Source organism: Nothobranchius furzeri, chromosome 17, assembly GCF_043380555.1.
Source record: "Nothobranchius furzeri strain GRZ-AD chromosome 17, NfurGRZ-RIMD1, whole genome shotgun sequence".
Classification (NCBI taxonomy): Eukaryota; Metazoa; Chordata; class Actinopteri; order Cyprinodontiformes; family Nothobranchiidae; genus Nothobranchius; species Nothobranchius furzeri.
Window position 1 is genome coordinate 36,382,076 of NC_091757.1, and position 19,402 is coordinate 36,401,477.

Here is a 19,402-nt window from a genome sequence, read left to right on the forward strand (position 1 = left end):
AATTATTTTAATCACCAGATACCAGAAATTAAATATATGGGTTGTGTCCAACCTTTTGATGCACGAATTATGAAACCTTCAACCTCAACCATTTAACAATTATTCTCATTCATCTTTGTGTGTGAATGAAACAAATTTCAACAAATATTGTTTGTAACACCTAATAATATGAAAATAATTTATTACATGTTCACCTCAGTGGACACTGGACAGCGTGCATTTGAAGTATGTTGATGGACTTACTGAAATCCACATAGAGGGTCTCAAATGCAATAAGGCACAGCTGTGCTTAATAGCAAAAACAAATAAGTAAATTACAATTTTGAGAAGCCGTTAAATTTTTTTTTTCCATTTTCATTTTCTAGTTATAACCTTCAGGCCTCCATTGCTAAGATCTTATTAGCTCAGAGCACAGCTGCAGATGTTTTGATTTTCAGGCAGGCCTTGCCTCCTCTGTCTCAAATTTTCAACCCTTTTTTTTCTCTCTACCGCACTGTGCTCCCTCGCAGCATAATACATTTGTGACACGTCAGCAGTTATCAAAAAGACGTCTTCCACCAATCCTCTGATAATGTTCAGATCCTTTCCACATATACTCAATCTACACTATCATCCATATTTACTCAAAAGGTATTTTGTGAGATTTTTTTTCCCCCATTCATAGATACCACACGTACAAAGCTTTTCATACTCTCTCTCATTTATCCAGCAACAATTTAAGCAGACAACATCCAACACAACAACAAGATTTCCAGAACAATGTTTCTATTCAAGGCAAATTTCACAACCATGGACCTGCTTAACAGTCAAAAACCCAAGCCACGTACAGACAGCGTTCAGAGAATCTGTTAACACCACCTTACAGCATTCAAGGAACCTGTCAAAACCATATTCAAGGTGGACAACACCATAATTTGAATCTCAATAGTTATCGTATCGGTTTACTAAACCATCCTATTCACAGCGGACGACACCATCTACGTATTTCTTACACCAGAGTTGCATTTCTAATTTCGGCTAAAATGCAGAAAACCAAGCCAATACAGACAGCATTCAAAAGAACCAGTCAAAATCATCCTATTCACGGCGGACGACACCACTTTATTCTCTGGTCACCTAGGATTTTCTCTCTGTACCACAAAGACAAACAACAACAACAAACTTGTCTCACCGAATCTCTCTCCACTCAGGGCTTGAGTAGTTCGTGGATACGCATTCCTCCTAACGACGTCAAGGCCTCACTGACCCCCCAGCAAACTCAGTGCTGGAGGAGATTTAGGTTGTCGACAGTCCTCCGGCGTCGGCTCTTGGCGCCGCGAGGTGATGGGACCCCGGCTTGAAGGACCAAACAATGTCATGGATTTTATCAATATGTTTATCAATAACCCATTACCTATGGTGAAGAGAGAATGAGACAATGAGCAGACACGTCAAACAGTTGTAACTGTGGCAAGATGCCGAAGCAAATGCCCCGAACATCTGTTCACAGACTTTATTTATAGAGAGAACGATAAGAAAGGAGGAGTGAGGTCATTGTGTGAGAGAGGGAGTCAGTGTGTGTATGAATACAAGAATGTGTGTGTGTGTGTGTGTGTGTGTGTGTGTGTGTGTGTGTGTGTGTGTGTGTGTGTGTGTGTGTGTGTGTGTGTGTGTGTGTGTGTGTGTGTGTGTGTGTGTGTGTGAGGATGCAGAGAGGCATAGAGCAGTACATATTACATCCAGTTGGTTGAGTCCATGATCAAGAATTAATAAACATAAATTTTTCCATAACAGGTTCCAATGAAATGTCAAGATTAAATAAAATACCCATAAAACCTCAAACACACAACCAAAAACCCACAAGAAAGACAGAAAACAGAACATTTGACTGTTCTGAAGTGGTCCTGGTCTAAATTCTGCTGGACATTCGAGCTGAAACATGCAGGTGGAAGAAGAAAGCCTTCAAACATGTTGCTTGCTCATGAAGATTAGACAAAAATACCAGTGGATGGGTGTTTAAGTCTCACTCAGAGTTACAGAAATGACTTGACTTCAGCTTTTCCACTCAGAGGCTGTAACAGTGAAACATCTGTCTCCTTTTAGTCCTGTCTTCTGCATCTTCTACCCTCAGACCAACTAACTTCATGTCTTCTTTCACCAAATCCACAAATCTCCTATTTGCTATTTATCCGAGCCACAACCTTGATGTCTCTCTTCTGGACATGTCTAAACCATCTTAGTCTGGCGTCTCTGACTTTATCTCCAAAACATCTGACATGAGCTGGTCCTCTGATGTCCTCATTATAGTAATTGAGCATAGTCTGATACAATTGGTTTGTTTGGTGATGTGTGATGTCTCATTTGTATCATCTCAACTGCAGGCTGATAAAAGATGGTTATTAGTTCAGCAAAGTAGTTTTAATAGTTATTAGTCAACTTTAGGAATGTTTCATCAGTTTCATGTTCTTTCTCTGGAGATAGATTCTGAGCTCATGGAGTTCGTCACATGAAAGCAAGAGGTCATAATATTAACTTGTGTTCCGATGCCACACATGCAAACTATATCCTAACTAAATAGCTAACGTAGAGGAACTTATCAGCACATTCAGAGGCACTGAGGCGTTTAAGGGCAAGAGTTGGTACTTGCTGACATTGAAGGCTTCTTGATGCTTTCCTGGAGTTAGAACAGCAACTTGAGCAACAGGTTTATTAGTAAACCAGTTCTAACTGTTGCTGCGCGTGCTGTTTGGAGTGAATTTCTATACAGTCTAATCAGTGATTAAAAAAACTGGTTTTCCATGATGAGAAATCCTATTCCACAGAATCCAAACAGATGAAAGAAATACAGAAACAGCTCAGTGGGAGTTTTTCCACCACCCGGTTCTTTTAGACCTGCTGCTGCCTTTGAGATTCTGGATCTCAAACAGGTTGATGATATTAGAGACTTTTGTCCTGATTTCATCCAACATGACAAACAAGAAGTTTTCAGTTCACTTAAAGGAATGTTCCTCTACTGTAGCTCTTCTAACTTGTGGGGTTCCTCAGGGGTCTGTTTTAGGACCACACATTTTTTAATTTCTTGCCTCTGGGGTCCATTTTCAGGAAGTATAACTTCCTGGCTGGTTGCTGATGATATTCAAATGAATCTGCCTAATAGACAGTTTAAAATATCCATTAAATACTTTGATTCGCTTATGCAGGGGTGGGTCGCAGGGGCAGCAACCTAAGCAGAAAGGCCCAGACTTCTCTCTCCCCAGCCACTTGGACCAGCTCCTCTGGGGGAATCCCAAGGCGGCCCCTGGCCAACCAAGAGCCAAACATCCCTCCAGCAGGGCTTTCTTTGGCTCTCCTCCCGGTTGGGCATGCCAGGAAAAACCTCTCCAGGGAGGTGTCCAGGAGGCATCCTGACCAGATGCCCGGGCCACCTCAACTGGCTCCTCTCGATGTGGAGGAGCAGCAGATCTACTCCAAGCTCCTCCCAGATGGCCAAGCTTCTCACCCTATCTCTAAGGGAGAGCCCAGCCACCCTGTGGAGAAAACTGATTTTGGCCGCTTGTATCCGTGATCTCATTCTTTCGAACACTACCCAAAACTCGTGACCATAGGTGAGGGTAGGAACGGAGATCAACCAGAAAATCGAAAGCTTCGCCTTCCAGCTCATCTCTCTCTTCACCACGAGAGACTGACACAATGCCTGTAGTACTGCAGGCACAACACCAGTCTGCCTATCAATCTCACGCTCCATTTTTCCCTCACTCAGGAACAAGACCCCAAGATACTCGGATGGTCTCGGATTTAGAGCATGGAAGCTTTGTTCCTTCACCCGGGCCACCCTCTGGAGCCAGACCTGGAGATAGGGCACGTTGGCAAGCGCCTGGTGGCCGGGCTTTTACCCATGGACCCCGGCCAGGCACAGCCTGAAGAGGAGATGTAGGTTCCTCTTTCCTTGAGCTCACCACTCATGGGTGGGGCCAAAGGGTTCGGGTGCATTGTGTGTTGGGTGGTAGCCAAAGGCAGGGGGACCTTGGCGGTCTGATCCTGGGCTACGAAAGCTTGCTCTTGATAACTAGTTCCCTTTGTCTCCTATATGCAAATTTAATCTTAAGAATGATTGGGCTGTTACAAAAGCAGCTCCATATCTGTAGGATCATTTGTTTAGGCTGAGTATAAGAACAATGCTAATGTTTATTTTCTGTTGGGATTTTATTTCACCTTTATTTTTTCTTTTACCATATTTAAAATGTCGTAGATTTTTATTTTTGTATTTGAAAGTTTTATTTTTGTGACGTGTAAAGCTCTTTGTTAAATTTAACAGTAAATATTGATAGAGCGCTCTTAAGCAGGGAGACAAAGTCAGTAAATTGGCTTTGCTTACTCGAGATGCAACAAAAATGTGTGTATTATTGCTCGTTAAACACACTTAAATTTGGATATATTTGGAGGAAAATGATCTGGGACTAATTTTGGAGTTCAGACTAAATCCTTATTTCTATGTCCCTTATGCTGTATATTTTTGGAAACACAATTATGTATTTTTTATCCGTAGTTCTAATTGCTGAAGGTTATAATGATAGCTTACAGTTTATGTGTGTTTTTGTTATTTTTATTCTTCCTTTTCTCTAAGTGTAAGTGCCTCTGCAATGAGTGAATTTCCCACTGGGAATAATAAAGTCTGTTCTATTCTATTCTATTGATGGGGTGACATACAGTGTCCGGCCACCAGGTGCCACTAGAGGTGAGTTTATAATGTTACTGAGGTAAAAAAAAATATATATACATATATACTTGAATTATATTTTTTTTGGCTGTAAAAAGTAACCTAACAACATGGAGGTGGCTCTGTTACATTATGACTCCTGTAGACTCACAACAACATGAGACATTTTAAAAATGACAAGTTGATTTATCAAAATACATGTTATTCCTCTTCCTTCATGGTGGTTGGAAAGAAACACAATTTGAGGATAAAGTAAAACAACATAATCAACAGACAACTGTAATTATTATCACCCAGTCAACAAGCAAGTTAAACATTGGCCCCTGTGCTGCCTGCTGTCTCATGACCGAAGTGAAACAAAAGGCGTGTTCTCCCTCAGCTGAGTATTTAAACTCACTTCCAGCAGACTTCCCCTCATTTCAGGCCTCTACTCCCCACCTCCTCAGATCCTCAGACGGCTTCCAGCTCCCTGAAGCCCCCCTGGTCTAACCTTCTCCACCTGAAAACAGGATCCATCAACACCCAGAGGAAAAAAAAAACATCAGTCGCCTGGTATGGGACACTTATTTCACTTGATTCATTAAATCCTCCTTTTGTTATTTATTTCCTCAGTTGCGTTATGTAACATTAACTAAGGAGATTAGGAAACAACCAGTTTTCATCACTATGGTGAGCTGTTTCTTAATGAGTTAACTCTGCTCAATACATTTCTTTTGGAGGTTTCCTGTAGATTTGTCTAGTTTTGATGAATGAACTGTATAATACTACATTTGCATGTGCCAGAGGGAGAAAAACGATGCATTCGTGATGCACAAATAATATGGTGGTGGTGGTATAAGAGGTCACAAGAGAAATCTGGAAACACCTGAGACAAAATCGGGGACCGAAGCTTTTAATTTGGTAAATTTTAACATAATTTGAGAAAAGGTCAATCTTTTAAACAGTTTTACTTTTGTGCTTTTCTGCACGTGCAAGTCAATGAGATTTATTTATTATTTATCATCTTCTGAGCAGACTGAACTGCAAGAAAATATCTCTTTAAATCCTGATTTTCTCTCTTTCTCACACACCTAGCTGTGTTGCAGCGATGTAACCGCTCTCCTTCTTATTTTCCTGAAACTTTATCTTTGAAATGAAATCTATGCACAAAATGTTGAGGACCCTGAGAACAACAAAGAAAAGGCCATCCAGTAAATCACGAGTGTATAATCGTGCTGAACCTGTCAGAGTGTGTTATTTATTAGGAATCATTAAAAGCTTCTGCACCATAATTTATACACATCTGAAAGCATTTAGGAGCTCAGACACTTTAGAACCTATTAACTCCTTATATTTTTGTCTCTTTCTTGTTGGTTTATTTTGTTTGTTTGTTTGTTTTTTTTTTAGCTTTTTTACATCAAACAGAAAAGTTTCTCTCACCAGTCTAATGAAGCATGTTTATCAGACACTCCTCTCTGCCATATGTCAGTAAACCATGGTGGTGTATGCTGTTTGGCTCTTGTTGGGTGGTTTAGGTTTGTTCATGTGTGATCAGATCAGTGTTTGAAGAATAAATATTACCCTCTAACTTGTGTATTTCTGTGTTTTTGCAGCGTGAATCGTCCGAGGTTAACCATCAGAATGGATCCTTCTCCCATTTTTATACCCTGTCATTCTACGATGAAGCTCACAGAAAAACCGAGGATAGCTAGCTAGCAATAAATCTAACCTCTTTTATTCCCTCTTACACTTTTATGAGGGCTTGTTTACTTCTTTTGTTGACAGATTTTTATTTATAAGTATTTATCATATCAGAAACCACCATCAGGCAGCAATTTGATTTAGGTAGTTTACAATCAGAGGATACTGTACGCAGTGATGGACGGATCGACACCTGCGACCCTGGCTGCTGCCACCACAGCAGCTCTGGCCCAGTCAAACCTGTCTGACTACATCTGGCTGCTGGTTATTGGCTTCATCATTGCTTTCATCCTGGCCTTCTCTGTTGGGGCCAACGATGTGGCAAACTCCTTCGGAACGGCGGTGGGCTCCGGGGTGGTCACTTTGCGGCAGGCCTGCATCTTGGCCACCATCTTTGAGACCGTGGGTTCAGTTCTGCTTGGGGCCAAAGTGAGTGAGACCATCAGGCAGGGCATCATCGATGTGAGGATGTATAACGGCTCCGAACACGTCCTGATGGCGGGATCCATAAGTGCCATGTTTGGTGAGTTTACAAACATGGCTTCTTGTTCTGCTCTGGTTTAACCTCTGATCATAACCCCTGCTCGTTTTTCTCCTGCAGGTTCTGCTGTGTGGCAGCTGGCTGCATCATTCCTCAAACTCCCTATTTCTGGAACCCACTGCATTGTTGGAGCAACAATCGGGTTTTCCATGGTGGCGAGAGGCCACCAAGGGGTCAAATGGATGGAGCTGCTCCGCATCGGTGAATACATTTTGTTCCTCCTCGTGTGTCAAACAAGGATCAGTGAAATCAGACTTAAGGAGTATGTTAACAGAGATTAATACACTTTTTATGAATCTTTTGTCCACAGTGGCATCCTGGTTCCTGTCACCTGTTCTGTCAGGAATCATGTCAGGAATTTTATTCTTTTTTGTTCGTAAATTTATTCTGAACAAGGTGAGCCACAAGAAAAAGTTGATAACGTTTTATTTATGTGGAAATCAGTTATTTAATCTCAGCATAAACCACTACTAACATGAGACACACACACATACAAACATACACACATGCACGCACACACACACACACACACACACACACACACACACACACACACACACACACACACACACACAGATACATGCACACACACACACACATGCGCGCGCACACACACACACACACACACAAACAGACATGCATGCACACATACAAACATACATGCATGCACACACACACACATGCACACACACACACGTGCATGCACACAAGGACATGCACACACTTTCTCTCTCTCCATCTCTCTCTCTCCCTATCCTTATCCCTCCATCTCCTCTCTCTCCCTTCCTTTCCCACTCCCTCTCTATCCCCCCCGTCTCTCCCTCTTCCTATCCCTCCCTCTCTCCATTTCTCCCCTTCTCCCTCGCTCTCCCTCTCTTGCCTTCTCTCTTTTCCGTATCCCTTCCTCTGTCTCTCTCCTACTCCCCCCCTCTCTCAGCTGTATTATAATGATGTAACTAGTTTGCAAAATGCCCAATTCATAAAACATACTTGAAGCAAAGAATGAGCGGTGCTAACCTCAGACATGTCTGACTAATTTAACGAGAGAGAAAGGAGGAAAAAGGACATTCGTAACTTGTGTCTGAAATGTGACTCCTTGTAAAAACTCTTTTTCGATCTAAACCTGATCCTTCCTGAAATTTTACTCCAGTTACCACCTACTTATTATGTAAAAGGTTTATTATAAAAAAGGTAATTAGTTAACCAAGTTCGATTGATTATTTCACATTTAGTTTTATTTATGAAAATTAAATATTACTGTAAGACCAGCTGGTCTTAGTTTTGTTTGAAGTTTTTTTTAGCTAGGAAGTAAAAAAGTAAACAACATTTTTAAAACTCTGCTATTAAGCTTCATATTTCCTTCTTTATTAAGAAATAATCCAAGTAGTACACATTTAAACTCCTGCTGGAGCTCAGTTAATTGACCCGATTGTTTTCCACAGACCGACCCTGTACCAAATGGACTGAGAGCGCTCCCTGTCTTCTATGCCATCACGATGGGCATCAACCTGTTCTCCATCATGTTTACAGGAGCTCCATGTGAGTCACATTTTCAGACCTTTACTTTATTAAATGCATTGAACAACCTCAGCATCTGATACAATCTCTTCAGCAAAAACAAAATGTAAAAAGTGTCACAAAAACAGCTACAAAATAAATAAAACATTTGTGAGATGATGGAAGACAAAAGTAGGAGACTAATCTCGAGGAAAGTATTTGAAAACTTTAAAAAATGTCTAACTGGTCTTAGACAATTTTCGCCACAAATATTTGTTTAAATTGCAAAAAATATGTATATATCATCAAGAGGATATTATGGAAAGAACTTGTCACATTAATTGTAGATACAAGTTTTTATTTCCTTATGAACTGACAGGAATTAATTACATTTTATTTATCTAAAAGAACCTTTCATCTAAAAATGCAGTTATCTCACAGGACACCTTAAAACATCCTGCTCCGTTAACAGTGTCTGAGGCCAGTCCTGACTAAACGATCAGTTACACCCTATAGAGTTAAGCTGCAGCTGTCCAACACACTCAAATGAGACGCTGGTTTAATTCAAGCTGTAAACTTTTAGCTTTGGCTTAGCTACCCGATGCCTATGTTATAAAGAAAAAGTGAAATGACTGAAATATTGTCCATGAGAACGTTTATCTCTGTGCTGCAAGACGCGCCTCTTCCTCAGTATCTGATGGGAGGAGGGCGTATTGTCACTGATACAGTTTTACCAAAGAACACACTCAGGAGATGAGCAGGCTGTTAGCATAACGTTGTATAAAGTTTGTATGAATCACATGACCACATCTTGAAAATATAATTCATAACATTTGGAGTCATAAGATGACGTCATTCTTCTGGTGGTCGGTTGGTTGGTGTGTAAACACTGGTAGTTTGTTTTCTCAGCTTTTTTTAGCGCTACATAAGAGAGGAATAAATTAAACCCATGTGTGTGTGTGTGTGTGTGTGTGTGTGTGTGTGTGTGTGTGTGTGTGTGTGTGTGTGTGTGTGTGTGTGTGTGTGTGTGTGTGTGTGTGTGTGTGTGTGTGTGTGTGTGTGTGTGTGTGTGTTACAGTGCTGGGTTTTGACAGAGTGCCATGGTGGGGTACACTCTGTATTTCTCTGGGCTTTGCCTTCGTCACAGCTTTGGTGGTTTGGTTTGCCGTCTGTCCACGCCTCAAGAAGAAAATCAAACGTGAGTAATGGTGACACTTTCAGGTATTTTATTTTTAAAGTAACAAATGACAAATACATTATTTGAGGTTTTACCGAAATTATAAAAGTCTTTTGTAGAATATTTAAGTAGAATAGCTGTTGTAGTTTTGTCTGCAATCTGATTTAACCCCCATTTAATCAGATTTAAATCTCATTTAAACTCTTTTTTAACTTTAAAAGTTAGACATTTTTTTACTTCAGCTGAAACGGCCATGACTGAGCCTGCATACCTCTGATTTATTACACGGCTTATTTACAATGATGACAACGAAAGGTTTTATAACCAGTTGTAGAAAAGCCTTTTGACACGGTTTCTGTGAAAATGTTTTGAACTGTCATTCGTGTATTTGCAGATACGTCTCTGAATGACATCAGTTTGGGAAAAGCGAGATTAGTTTGAACTGGATTAATGAGCTCACAGCTAGTCTGAATTGGACCTTTTCCAGGTGGATCAAACTACTCAAATATTTTAGTTATTATAAAAATGCTGACATTGCCTTGAATCCAGAATTACACCGTTTTTTTACATATATTTGTAAATAGGGTTGCACAATATCGGCAAATATCGGTCATTGGCCATTACAGGGATATTAATATCGAATATCGGTGTCGTCCCAAAAATTTCATACCAGTGCATCACTATTTATAAGGTTATTTGAAGTAATGCAAACTTTCTGCTAAGTTTGTAGATTTCCAGTTCAAATCATTCTGCTGGTTTTCAGTGATGTTGGTTGCAACGTAAAGTTAAATACAAAGAGTGTTTTACTGAACTAGTGGTTGAATATTGGTGCTGGGGTTGTTTTAAGGTTGCCACAAACCACTTTGGTCTTATCTTCACTAACTAGCTTTTAGCTCATCGATCCAATCACAAAAAAGACAATCTAAACTATTTAATATATTAATTGTTCATCACTTTCAACATAAATCTACTATTAATTATCTAAACGATCAGTTTAAGTAGGAAAATCTGCTTAGTCATCGTTACCTGCATGTTTATCTTTAACTCCAGGAACATTTGCAGGTACAGTACGTCACATTACAGAAAACTTCAGTCTGGTTTTCAAATGGCCCAAGACACAGTGATGGTTCTCCTTAGAGTTTTAAATAATCTACTTTTAATCTCAGATTCAGGTGACTGTGCAATGGTAATTTTGTTGGACCTGACATCTGCATTCAGTATTCATGAGATTCCTTTTTTATTGTCTGGACCAGGTCGGCCTGAAAGATGCAGTTCTGAACTGGTTTCATTCCTACCTGTCTGATCGAACCTTTTCTTTTCATTTGGGATGATTATCTTACTCTGATGTCCCATTAAAATGTGAGGTTCCTCAAGGCTCCATTTTGGGTCCAGTACTATTTTCATTTTATCTGGACCTTGGAGGCAATTTTTAGAAAATTTAAAGTGTCTTTTCATTGTTTTGCAGATGACTTACAAATCTATATCTGCTTGAAGGTTAGAGGAAGTCAGTCTGTGCAGAATTCAATTGCCTATGAAGCTGAGATTAAATCTTGGATGGCAATGAACTTCTTACATTTGAATCAGGATAAGACTAAGGTTATTGTCTTAGGCAAGGCTGACTTGCTGCTGGAATAATGCAACCCTACTGGCCTTTTGGACACTTTTGTCAGTGTGTTTGCTCAGAACCTTGGAGTGAAATTTGATAACAAGTTCAAATTTGACAAACATATTAGTGCAGTAGTTCATTCCAGCTCTTACCAGCTAAGGTTCATTGGTAAAATCAAGCCTTATTTACCACACACTGGTCCTGAAATGGTGATTAATGCCCTCATTACCTCAAGACTTGGTGATCGCAAATCTCTCCATGCTGGATTAGACAACTCTTTGTTACGTTGTTTGCAGCTTATTCAAATGCTGCTGCCCACATCCTATCAGAAAGAAAACAACGTAATCATATCACTCCAATTTTGTCTTCCCTGCGCTGGTTGCCAATTCATTTTAGGGTTAATTTTAAGATTTTAATTATTGCTTTTATATTTGAATGGCCTCACACCCTCTTGCCTGTCTGAACTTTTGCACCATTCTCAGCTGCTTCTCAGTCATGATTCTCGGTTGTGGTGTTGTGGGATCTGCAGTTGTGGTTGTCTTCCAAACTGTCTCTGCATGCTACTGGACAACAAACAACATGAAATACACACCGCTACAGATGTCAGTCAATAGGGCAGTCCACCATGCACCATCGAAGACACAAATACATCCTTTTTCTAGTTAAAGAACTAAAAGAGCAAGTCACCCCCAAATAAACTTTTTTTTGCTGATAAACTAAATAAACGAGTGTCTAATCGTGCTGAAGACACGTGTCGTCAATAATTTGGCACTTCAGTGCATCTTAGTTAAAATTTAAATATTCTGCCTAAAACTGGCAGTGTTCTGCCGTTGTCAGGTAAAAACTCTGCACTGTATTTGAATTTAAATCTGCCACCGCTATTGGCTAAGATGTATGCTATGATGTAAACTGGTGCATTATGATGTCACAGTGCTGTCGTGAGCCTGTGTGTGTGTGTGTATTTTTTAGCAGCTCCGCCCTCTCGGTCTGCTAGGCAACAGCATTTATTCCATTTTTCAAACTTGAAGTGGGAGTGGAATTACCCCCAAATTCCACTACCTCCGCTCCGCTCCGACACGAACGCCGGAGCAAAATCAGTCCAGTTGTAGTCAATCAGAGCAATTCCACTACTGCGGCCGTGCTCCGGCAGTGCGACGCCGTGCGCCGCCCTCTGTTCCGGCGTCCGGCAAAAATAGAATCGATCCTATTTTTGCCGGACGCCGGAGCACCTCCGCAGTAAATGGACAGAAATCACAACTGCCCAACAGGAAAAGGAGGAAGCACAACTTCCGTTTTTCACAATAAATCGATAAACAAAAGGCGTTTTTTGTTTCATATGCACAGGTTTAACAACTTTTAACAACTATCAATGGCAGCTGAAGTTTAAATGCACAAAAATAAGCCATAAATACAGTTTTCACTATCAAAGTAGTCACACTTTGTTGATCCAAACACTGCTGATCTCTCAACACAAATGATGGGCAGATTAAACAGTTCATGCCGATGCTTCTCCCACACAACGGGTGTTTGGATCTAACTTCCGCGTTTATTGCTCGGACTGTATCACAAGATCTCGAAAATCCCGCGCATTCTTGTTTGCCCACCTCAGGTCTCCGCACCGGAGCAGAGCCGTTGTAGAGCGGGTACCAGTAATAATTGAGTTCGGAAGCGAGCGGCTGCAGAAGGCGTGGGCGGAACGGAGCGGAGCGGAGGTAGTGGAATTTGGGGGTTAGACTCTGATAGGGGGTCACTTGCTCTTTAAGTACCTCTATCTGCTTATGAATTTAAAAAAAAGCCCAAGTTTAAATAATCCAAATTTGATGCTAAAGCCCATTCAAAGGAGCCAATGCTATCTTAGTTGCTTTGCTCAGTCACATCATCCCGCCCACCAATTTGATAAAACACTGGTTTTGGCCCACCAAACCGATAGAGCGCTGTGATTGGCCCACCAAACCAATAGAGCGCTGTGATTGGCCCACAAAACTGATAGAGCGCTGTGATTAGCAAGGCACAAGACTGTTTGCGTCTGCTGAGGTTCTAATGGAGCATGGCTTGACCAAAATGTAGAGTAAAATAATTTTGCTTCGGAAGAAGAAGAAGAAGAAGAAGAAGAAGAAGAAGAATAAGAAGAAGAAGAAGAAGAAGAAGAAGAAGAAGAAGAAAGTATCATTTCTATAGCGCCTCTCAAGATAAAAATCACGAGGCGCTTCACAAAAACAAAAAATGTAAAAATATTAAAAAGCATTTAGAAAATGTTTAAAAATATATGTAAAATGAGCAAAAAGAGACAATTGTGATTTAAAAAATTGTTAAGAAAGAGAGAGAGAGTAGGAAAAAGGGAAATCGGTGGTTCCTGTGGAAGGTGGAATAGGTGGGGAGAGCAGAATAAAGAGAGAGTGGTGAAGAAGGTTATACAAAAGCCAGCTTGAACAAGTGAGTTTTCAGCTGCTTTTTAAAGGAGACCACTGAGTCCACTGATCTCAGGCTCAGGGGGAGAGAGTTCCAGAGTCTGGGGGACACAGCAGCAAATGATCTGTCACCTTTGGTCTTTAGCCTGGTGCTGCACAACCAGTAGGCTTTGATCACTGGACCTCAGGGACCTGCTGGGGGTGTAGGGACTAAGAAGATCACCAATGTAAGATGGTGCTTGTCCATGTAAGGCCCTATAGACCAGAACCAGGATCTTGAAATTAACCCTGAAGTTGATTGGCAGCCAGTGAAGCTGGAGGAGAAGCGGGGTGATGTGGGTGTGTTCGGAGGACTTGGTCAGAAGCCGAGCACAGGCATTCTGAACCACCTGTAGACGGTTCAGGGAGGTTCTGCTCAGACACGTGAAAAGAGAGTTACAGTAGTCTAAGCGTGAGGAGATGAAGGTGTGGAGAACTGTCTCATGTTCAGAGCGGGACAGAATGGGACTCAGCTTAGCAATGTTCCTGAGATGGAGGAAGGAAGAGCGAACAAGAGATCTGACATGAGAATCCAGGGTGAGAGCTGGGTCAAAAGTCACACCAAGATTCCTGACAGAAGGTTTGGTGTGGGAAGCAAGCTGACCAAGAGAGTCTCTGACTTTGGGAACCAGCTTGTCTGGGGCACAGATTAGGATCTCAGTCTTATCTTCATTCAGCTGAAGAAAGCTCCCAGCCATCCAGGTTTTGATAGAGTCTAAGCAGGTGTGTAACAGCTGCAGCTTAGACATCTCATGGGGCTTCAAGGAGATGTACAGTTGGATGTCATCTGCATAAAGATGGTAGGAGATTCCTTTGAAGGAGCTCAGGATGTGCTGAAGAGGGAGCAGATAGAGGAGGAAGAGCAGAGGCCCCAGCACAGAACCTTGTGGGACACCATGGGTAAGAGAGGTGGTGGAGGACCTAAACTTGGAGACGGCCACAGAAAAGGACTGCTCAGAGAGATAAGAGGAGAACCACTCCAGAGCAGATCCTGATGGGCCTACCCAGTCTCTCAGCCTCTCCAGTAGCAGGTGTCAACAGTGTCAAAGGCTGCAGTTAGGTCCAGCAAGACCAGAACAGAACAATCCCCTGCATCACTGTGAGTCAGAAGGTCATTAGAGACCCTAAGAAGAGCTGTTTCAGTAGAATGAGTTCTATGAAAACCTGACTGGAAGCTATCATAGATGCTATGTTCATCAAGAGCAGCTGTGAGTTGTTTAGCCACAACCTTTTCCAAGATCTTGGAGATGAACGGAAGTTTAGAGATGGGACTGAAGCTGCTATGGCGAGAGGGGTCAAGACTCAGTTTTTTAAGAAGCGGGTGGATTACAGCATTCTTAAAGTAAGCAGGGACTTGACCAGAAACCAGAGAAGCATTAATTATAGAGAGCACGCTGGGACCGATGGACAGAAAAGCGCTTTTAAACAAAGATGAGGGTAAGATGTCGAGGGGGCATGCAGAGGTCTTCATAGAGTTAACTAGTTTGGTTAACTCAGGCAAAGAAACAGGAGCAAAGCCATCTAGGATGACGGGCCTGGTTGGAGTCGGGAGAGGCAGCGATAAGGCTGAAGGAGAGATGCTAGATCTAACCTTATTGACTTTGTCCACAAAGAAAGACAGAAAGTTCTCACAGTCTGTAACAGAGTGGATGGAGGCTGTAGGAGAGGCAGGAGAGACGATGCTGCTGATGGTGTTAAACAGCACCTTGGGGTTCCCTTTGCTCTGGGACACCAGGTTGGAGAAATAGGAAACCCTGGCATCTCTGACTGCAGAGTTAAAGGATGTCAGATGATCCTTTAGGTGCAGCAGATGGACGTGGAGATGGGTTTTCTTCAACAAACGCTCAATTTTTCTGCATTGGCGCTTCAGGCTACGAAGGCTGTCATTAAACCAGGGAGTAGGGTTCACTGCAGGAACTGATCTGGTTCTGACAGGACAGATGTTGTCCAGAATGGAGAGGCAGTGCTCGTTAAACTGAGAAGTTAAGCAATCTGGGTCGTTATCAGAAGAACAGGGTGGATCAAAAGCAGCAGAAAAATTTCTACCTGTGCTCTCATTAAGAAAACGAGAACTAACCATACGGCGAACAGGAGGCCACTGTCTGTCTAGATTTCTAGATGTTCCTAGCTTTTGTCTCATAACCCGGGGCGACAGAGCCTTTTCTGTAGCCACTCACATATTATGGAACATCCTTCCTCTTGATATAGATGGCCAGTTGGCTGGATGATACTAAATCAATTCTTTTTAAATTGGCTTTTTACTCCAGCTGATCATAAACTGCCAAGTCATGTTCATATTATTATTATTATTATTATTATTATTATTATTATTAGGTGAGTGCTTGTGACCTTACTGTATTCTTCCTCAGGAGAAACAGCCGCTACTCCCTGTGAAACTCCGCTAATGGAGAAGAACTCCAGTAAACCTGCTATGGAGGAGCAAACTCAAGTCTCTTCTGAGCCTCCATCCCAGACCCCTCCAGCTGATGGTCAGAAGGCAGCTTTCAAACTTGGAGGCTCAGAGGAAGCTGATCTAAACCTTGACTTAGAAGCCAAAGACCTGGATATTCCTAATGGTGAGAAATCACCATGAGCGTGAAATGAAGAAATGAATCCTCTAACTCAGGACTGGGGAACCCTGGTCCTCGAGGGCCGGTATCCTGCATGTCTTTGCGCCAACATTTCTGATTCAGCGGTTGAATCACCTGTGCAGCAGCTCATCAAGCTCTGCAGAATCCTGCCAATCACCTGCTGATTGAAATCAGGTGTGTTGAAGCAGGGTTGAAACAAAAATATGCTGGATAGTGGCCCTCGATGGACAAGGGTTCCCCACCCCTGCTCTAACTTGCCCAGTACCTGAATAATTGATCAAAAGTGTGTTTTTCCAGGTCTGAATGGGACTGTTTGTCATATGACCATCACCGATCCCCACAGTGGTCGCTCGCACACCATCCACAAAGACTCTGGCCTTTACAAAGACCTGCTGCACAAGCTCCACAAGGCCAAGGTTGGTGACTGCATTGGCGACAGCGACACGGAGGAGCGTCCCCTTAGGAGGAACAACAGCTACACCTCCTACACCATGGCCATCTATGGGATTCAGGCAGACCCTAAATACAAAGATGTGGATGCAGGACTGCAGAGGAGGTCTCGAGTGGACAGTTACAGCAGCTACAGCTCAGCCATGACCAGCGGGAGTGTAGTCCCAGATGGGAGTGTGATCCAAGAGGCAGGCGGGGACATCGATCCAGAGGAGGACGAGCTGGAGATTGACCAATCTGCTGTTGCTTTGCTTTTCCAGTTTTTGCAGATACTCACGGCATGCTTTGGCTCTTTTGCTCATGGAGGAAATGATGTCAGGTAGGCAGTGAGGAGATAGATGTTTGGTGAGTTTGATTATATGTGATCATTGAGTCTAGTAAGATTTAATTTGTAATCACCAGCAATGCAATTGGCCCCCTGGTGGCTCTCTGGCTTCTCTATGAGAGTGGCTCAGTGGTGTCCACCTCACCCACACCCATCTGGCTGCTTCTCTATGGTGGGGTAGGAATCTGTGCTGGACTCTGGGTCTGGGGTCGGAGGGTGATCCAGACTATGGGAAAAGACCTGACCCCTATCACACCTTCGAGGTATGCTACAGATCTTCAACTCATCTCAGATAAAATATCTGATCTCATTATCAGACTGTGCTGTCTTTCTCCTCTGATCCAGTGGATTCAGCATTGAGCTGGCTTCAGCTGTCACTGTTGTTGTGGCGTCTAACGTTGGTCTTCCTGTCAGCACAACCCATTGCAAGGTACCAAACCGTACAGCTCTGATATTCACCTACGGATGGATCCATGTGTTAACCCAGAGAAAGCTGAGTTTTGAGGAGCACTAACATTGCTTTGCTTGCAGGTGGGATCTGTGGTGGCTGTGGGATGGCTGCGCTCCAGGAAATCAGTTGACTGGCATCTGTTCAGAAATATCTTCATCGCCTGGTTCGTCACAGTTCCTATCTCTGGGCTCATCAGTGCTGCCATTATGGCTCTCTTCATATATGTTATCCTGTGAGCTTCCCGCTTTTCACATGTAATTACAAAAGTTGTCCTCGTTCAAAACGTTTAATTAATTTGTTTCTTAATTTAGGTCAGTTATTTATCTCACTTAGATGTGTTCATGAATCACAGGCTCTATCAACTCGGCTGTATATATGTGTATATTTGTAAAAAAAGGATATTTGCGTTAATCAAACGGACATGTTTTGAGGGGTTTTTTGGATTTAAAAAGTTTAAAGTGTGTGTGTGTGTGTGTGTGTGTGTGTGTGTGTGTGTGTGTGTGTGTGTGTGTGTGTGTGTGTGTGTGTGTGTGTGTGTGTGTGTGTGTGTGTGTGTGTGTGTGTGTGTGTGTGTGTGTGTGTGTGTGTGTGTGTGTGTGTGTGTGTAAAATATGTGAAAGATGATGAACAGCAAGCATAGACTCTGGTGATGCTCAATCTCAGTGCAGCTTTCTACACTGTAGACCACAACATCCTTCTTGATTGGCTCATAAACTGGGTGGGATTATATGGCAGGTTACCGTGTATGTAATTCAGGTCACATGTCAGAAACAGAGGTAATGTAGTTTTGATTGGACGATTACAAATTAAAGCAGATCACCTATGCATGAGGGGTTTCCCATTGTTCAATTTATGGACTACTGCTCTTTTATCTCTATATGCTATCTGGGTCAGGTCACACAACAACATGGCTTGTTTTGCAGATGACACCCAGATCTACATAGCTCTGTCACTTAATGACTGTGGTCCCCTAGACTCTCTCTGTCAATGTTTGGAGCAAGTTAATGACTGGATGCAGTCAGGCTTTCTTCATTTAACCCTCTGGTGGCAGGCATTGCAGTTTGCATTAATTAAAGCCTACCTACCTGGTTAATCCACGTACGTAGTTCATGAGCATTTTTTTAACTCAGAAGTACCCTTGAAGGACTTAGTTGTTCGTCCTTTTATCAAAACTTATTTTGAGCCTGAGAGGGTTAAGACTGTAACTAGATCAGCGTTTTAACGTCTGCATCAAATAGCAAGACTCAGAGGTCTCATGTCCAGACAAGACCTATAAAAAATCATTCATGCGTTCATCTCCAGCAGGCTGGACTATTGTAATGGGACAGCAGTAGCTCAGGTGGTAGAGTGGGTTGCCTCATGATCGGAGGGTCATGGGTTTGATTCCAGCTCCCTCCAGGGGTATTCTACTGCTGTGTCCTTGGGCAAGACACTTCACCCAACTTGCCTGTGTTGGTGGTGGACAGAGGGGCCGACAGCGCCAAATGGCAGCCTCGCCTCTGTCAGACCGTCCCAGGGCGGCTGTGGCTACAAAGTAGCTTACCATCACTAGCAGTGTGTGAATGTGAGAGTGTGTGAAAGCGTCTTTGAGTGTCCTGAAAAGCACTATATAAGTTCAATGCATTATTATTATTATTATTATTATTATTATTATTATTATTATTATTATTATTATTATTATTATTATTATTAATGGTCTTTTGACTGGCCTTTCCAAAAAAGCTGTGAAGAGACTGCAGTTTTATCAGAATGCTGCTGCTACAGTCTCAATAAGAACCAAAAACATCACTCCTGTTCTTAAATCTCTGGTTACCAGTAAACTACAGGATCGATTTCAAAGTGCTACTGCTAGTTTATAAATCCCCCAATGGCATGGTGGGACCAAAATATGTCGGATCTCCTTGCACTGTAGGGAGCCTAAGTCACGCCCATCTACTTCCA

At 42.2% G+C, this 19,402-nt stretch overlaps 1 protein-coding gene across 1 annotated transcript; it reads left to right on the forward strand.

Moving 5' to 3' along the window:
- The first annotated feature begins 6,407 nt into the window (after positions 1-6,407).
- Positions 6,408-17,836, forward strand: slc20a1a (solute carrier family 20 member 1a). Its single transcript, XM_015972178.3, has 10 exons — positions 6,408-6,899; positions 6,978-7,118; positions 7,228-7,313; positions 8,360-8,456; positions 9,493-9,612; positions 16,014-16,220; positions 16,533-17,004; positions 17,088-17,273; positions 17,356-17,440; positions 17,542-17,836. The coding sequence occupies exons 1-10, from the start codon at positions 6,554-6,556 to the stop codon at positions 17,695-17,697; spliced, it is 1,896 nt and encodes a 631-aa protein (XP_015827664.3). The 5' UTR covers positions 6,408-6,553; the 3' UTR covers positions 17,698-17,836.
- Positions 17,837-19,402: the final 1,566 nt, after the last annotated feature.

Excerpts from the sequence above, each read along its gene's own strand:
- slc20a1a (XM_015972178.3), top strand. The coding sequence starts at position 6,554 with ATGGACGGATCGACACCTGCGACCCTGGCTGCTGCCACCACAGCAGCT. Across the intron at positions 7,314-8,359 it reads GTAAATTTATTCTGAACAAG|ACCGACCCTGTACCAAATGG; the intron begins GTGAGCCACAAG and ends TGTTTTCCACAG. Across the intron at positions 9,613-16,013 it reads CCTCAAGAAGAAAATCAAAC|GAGAAACAGCCGCTACTCCC; the intron begins GTGAGTAATGGT and ends ATTCTTCCTCAG.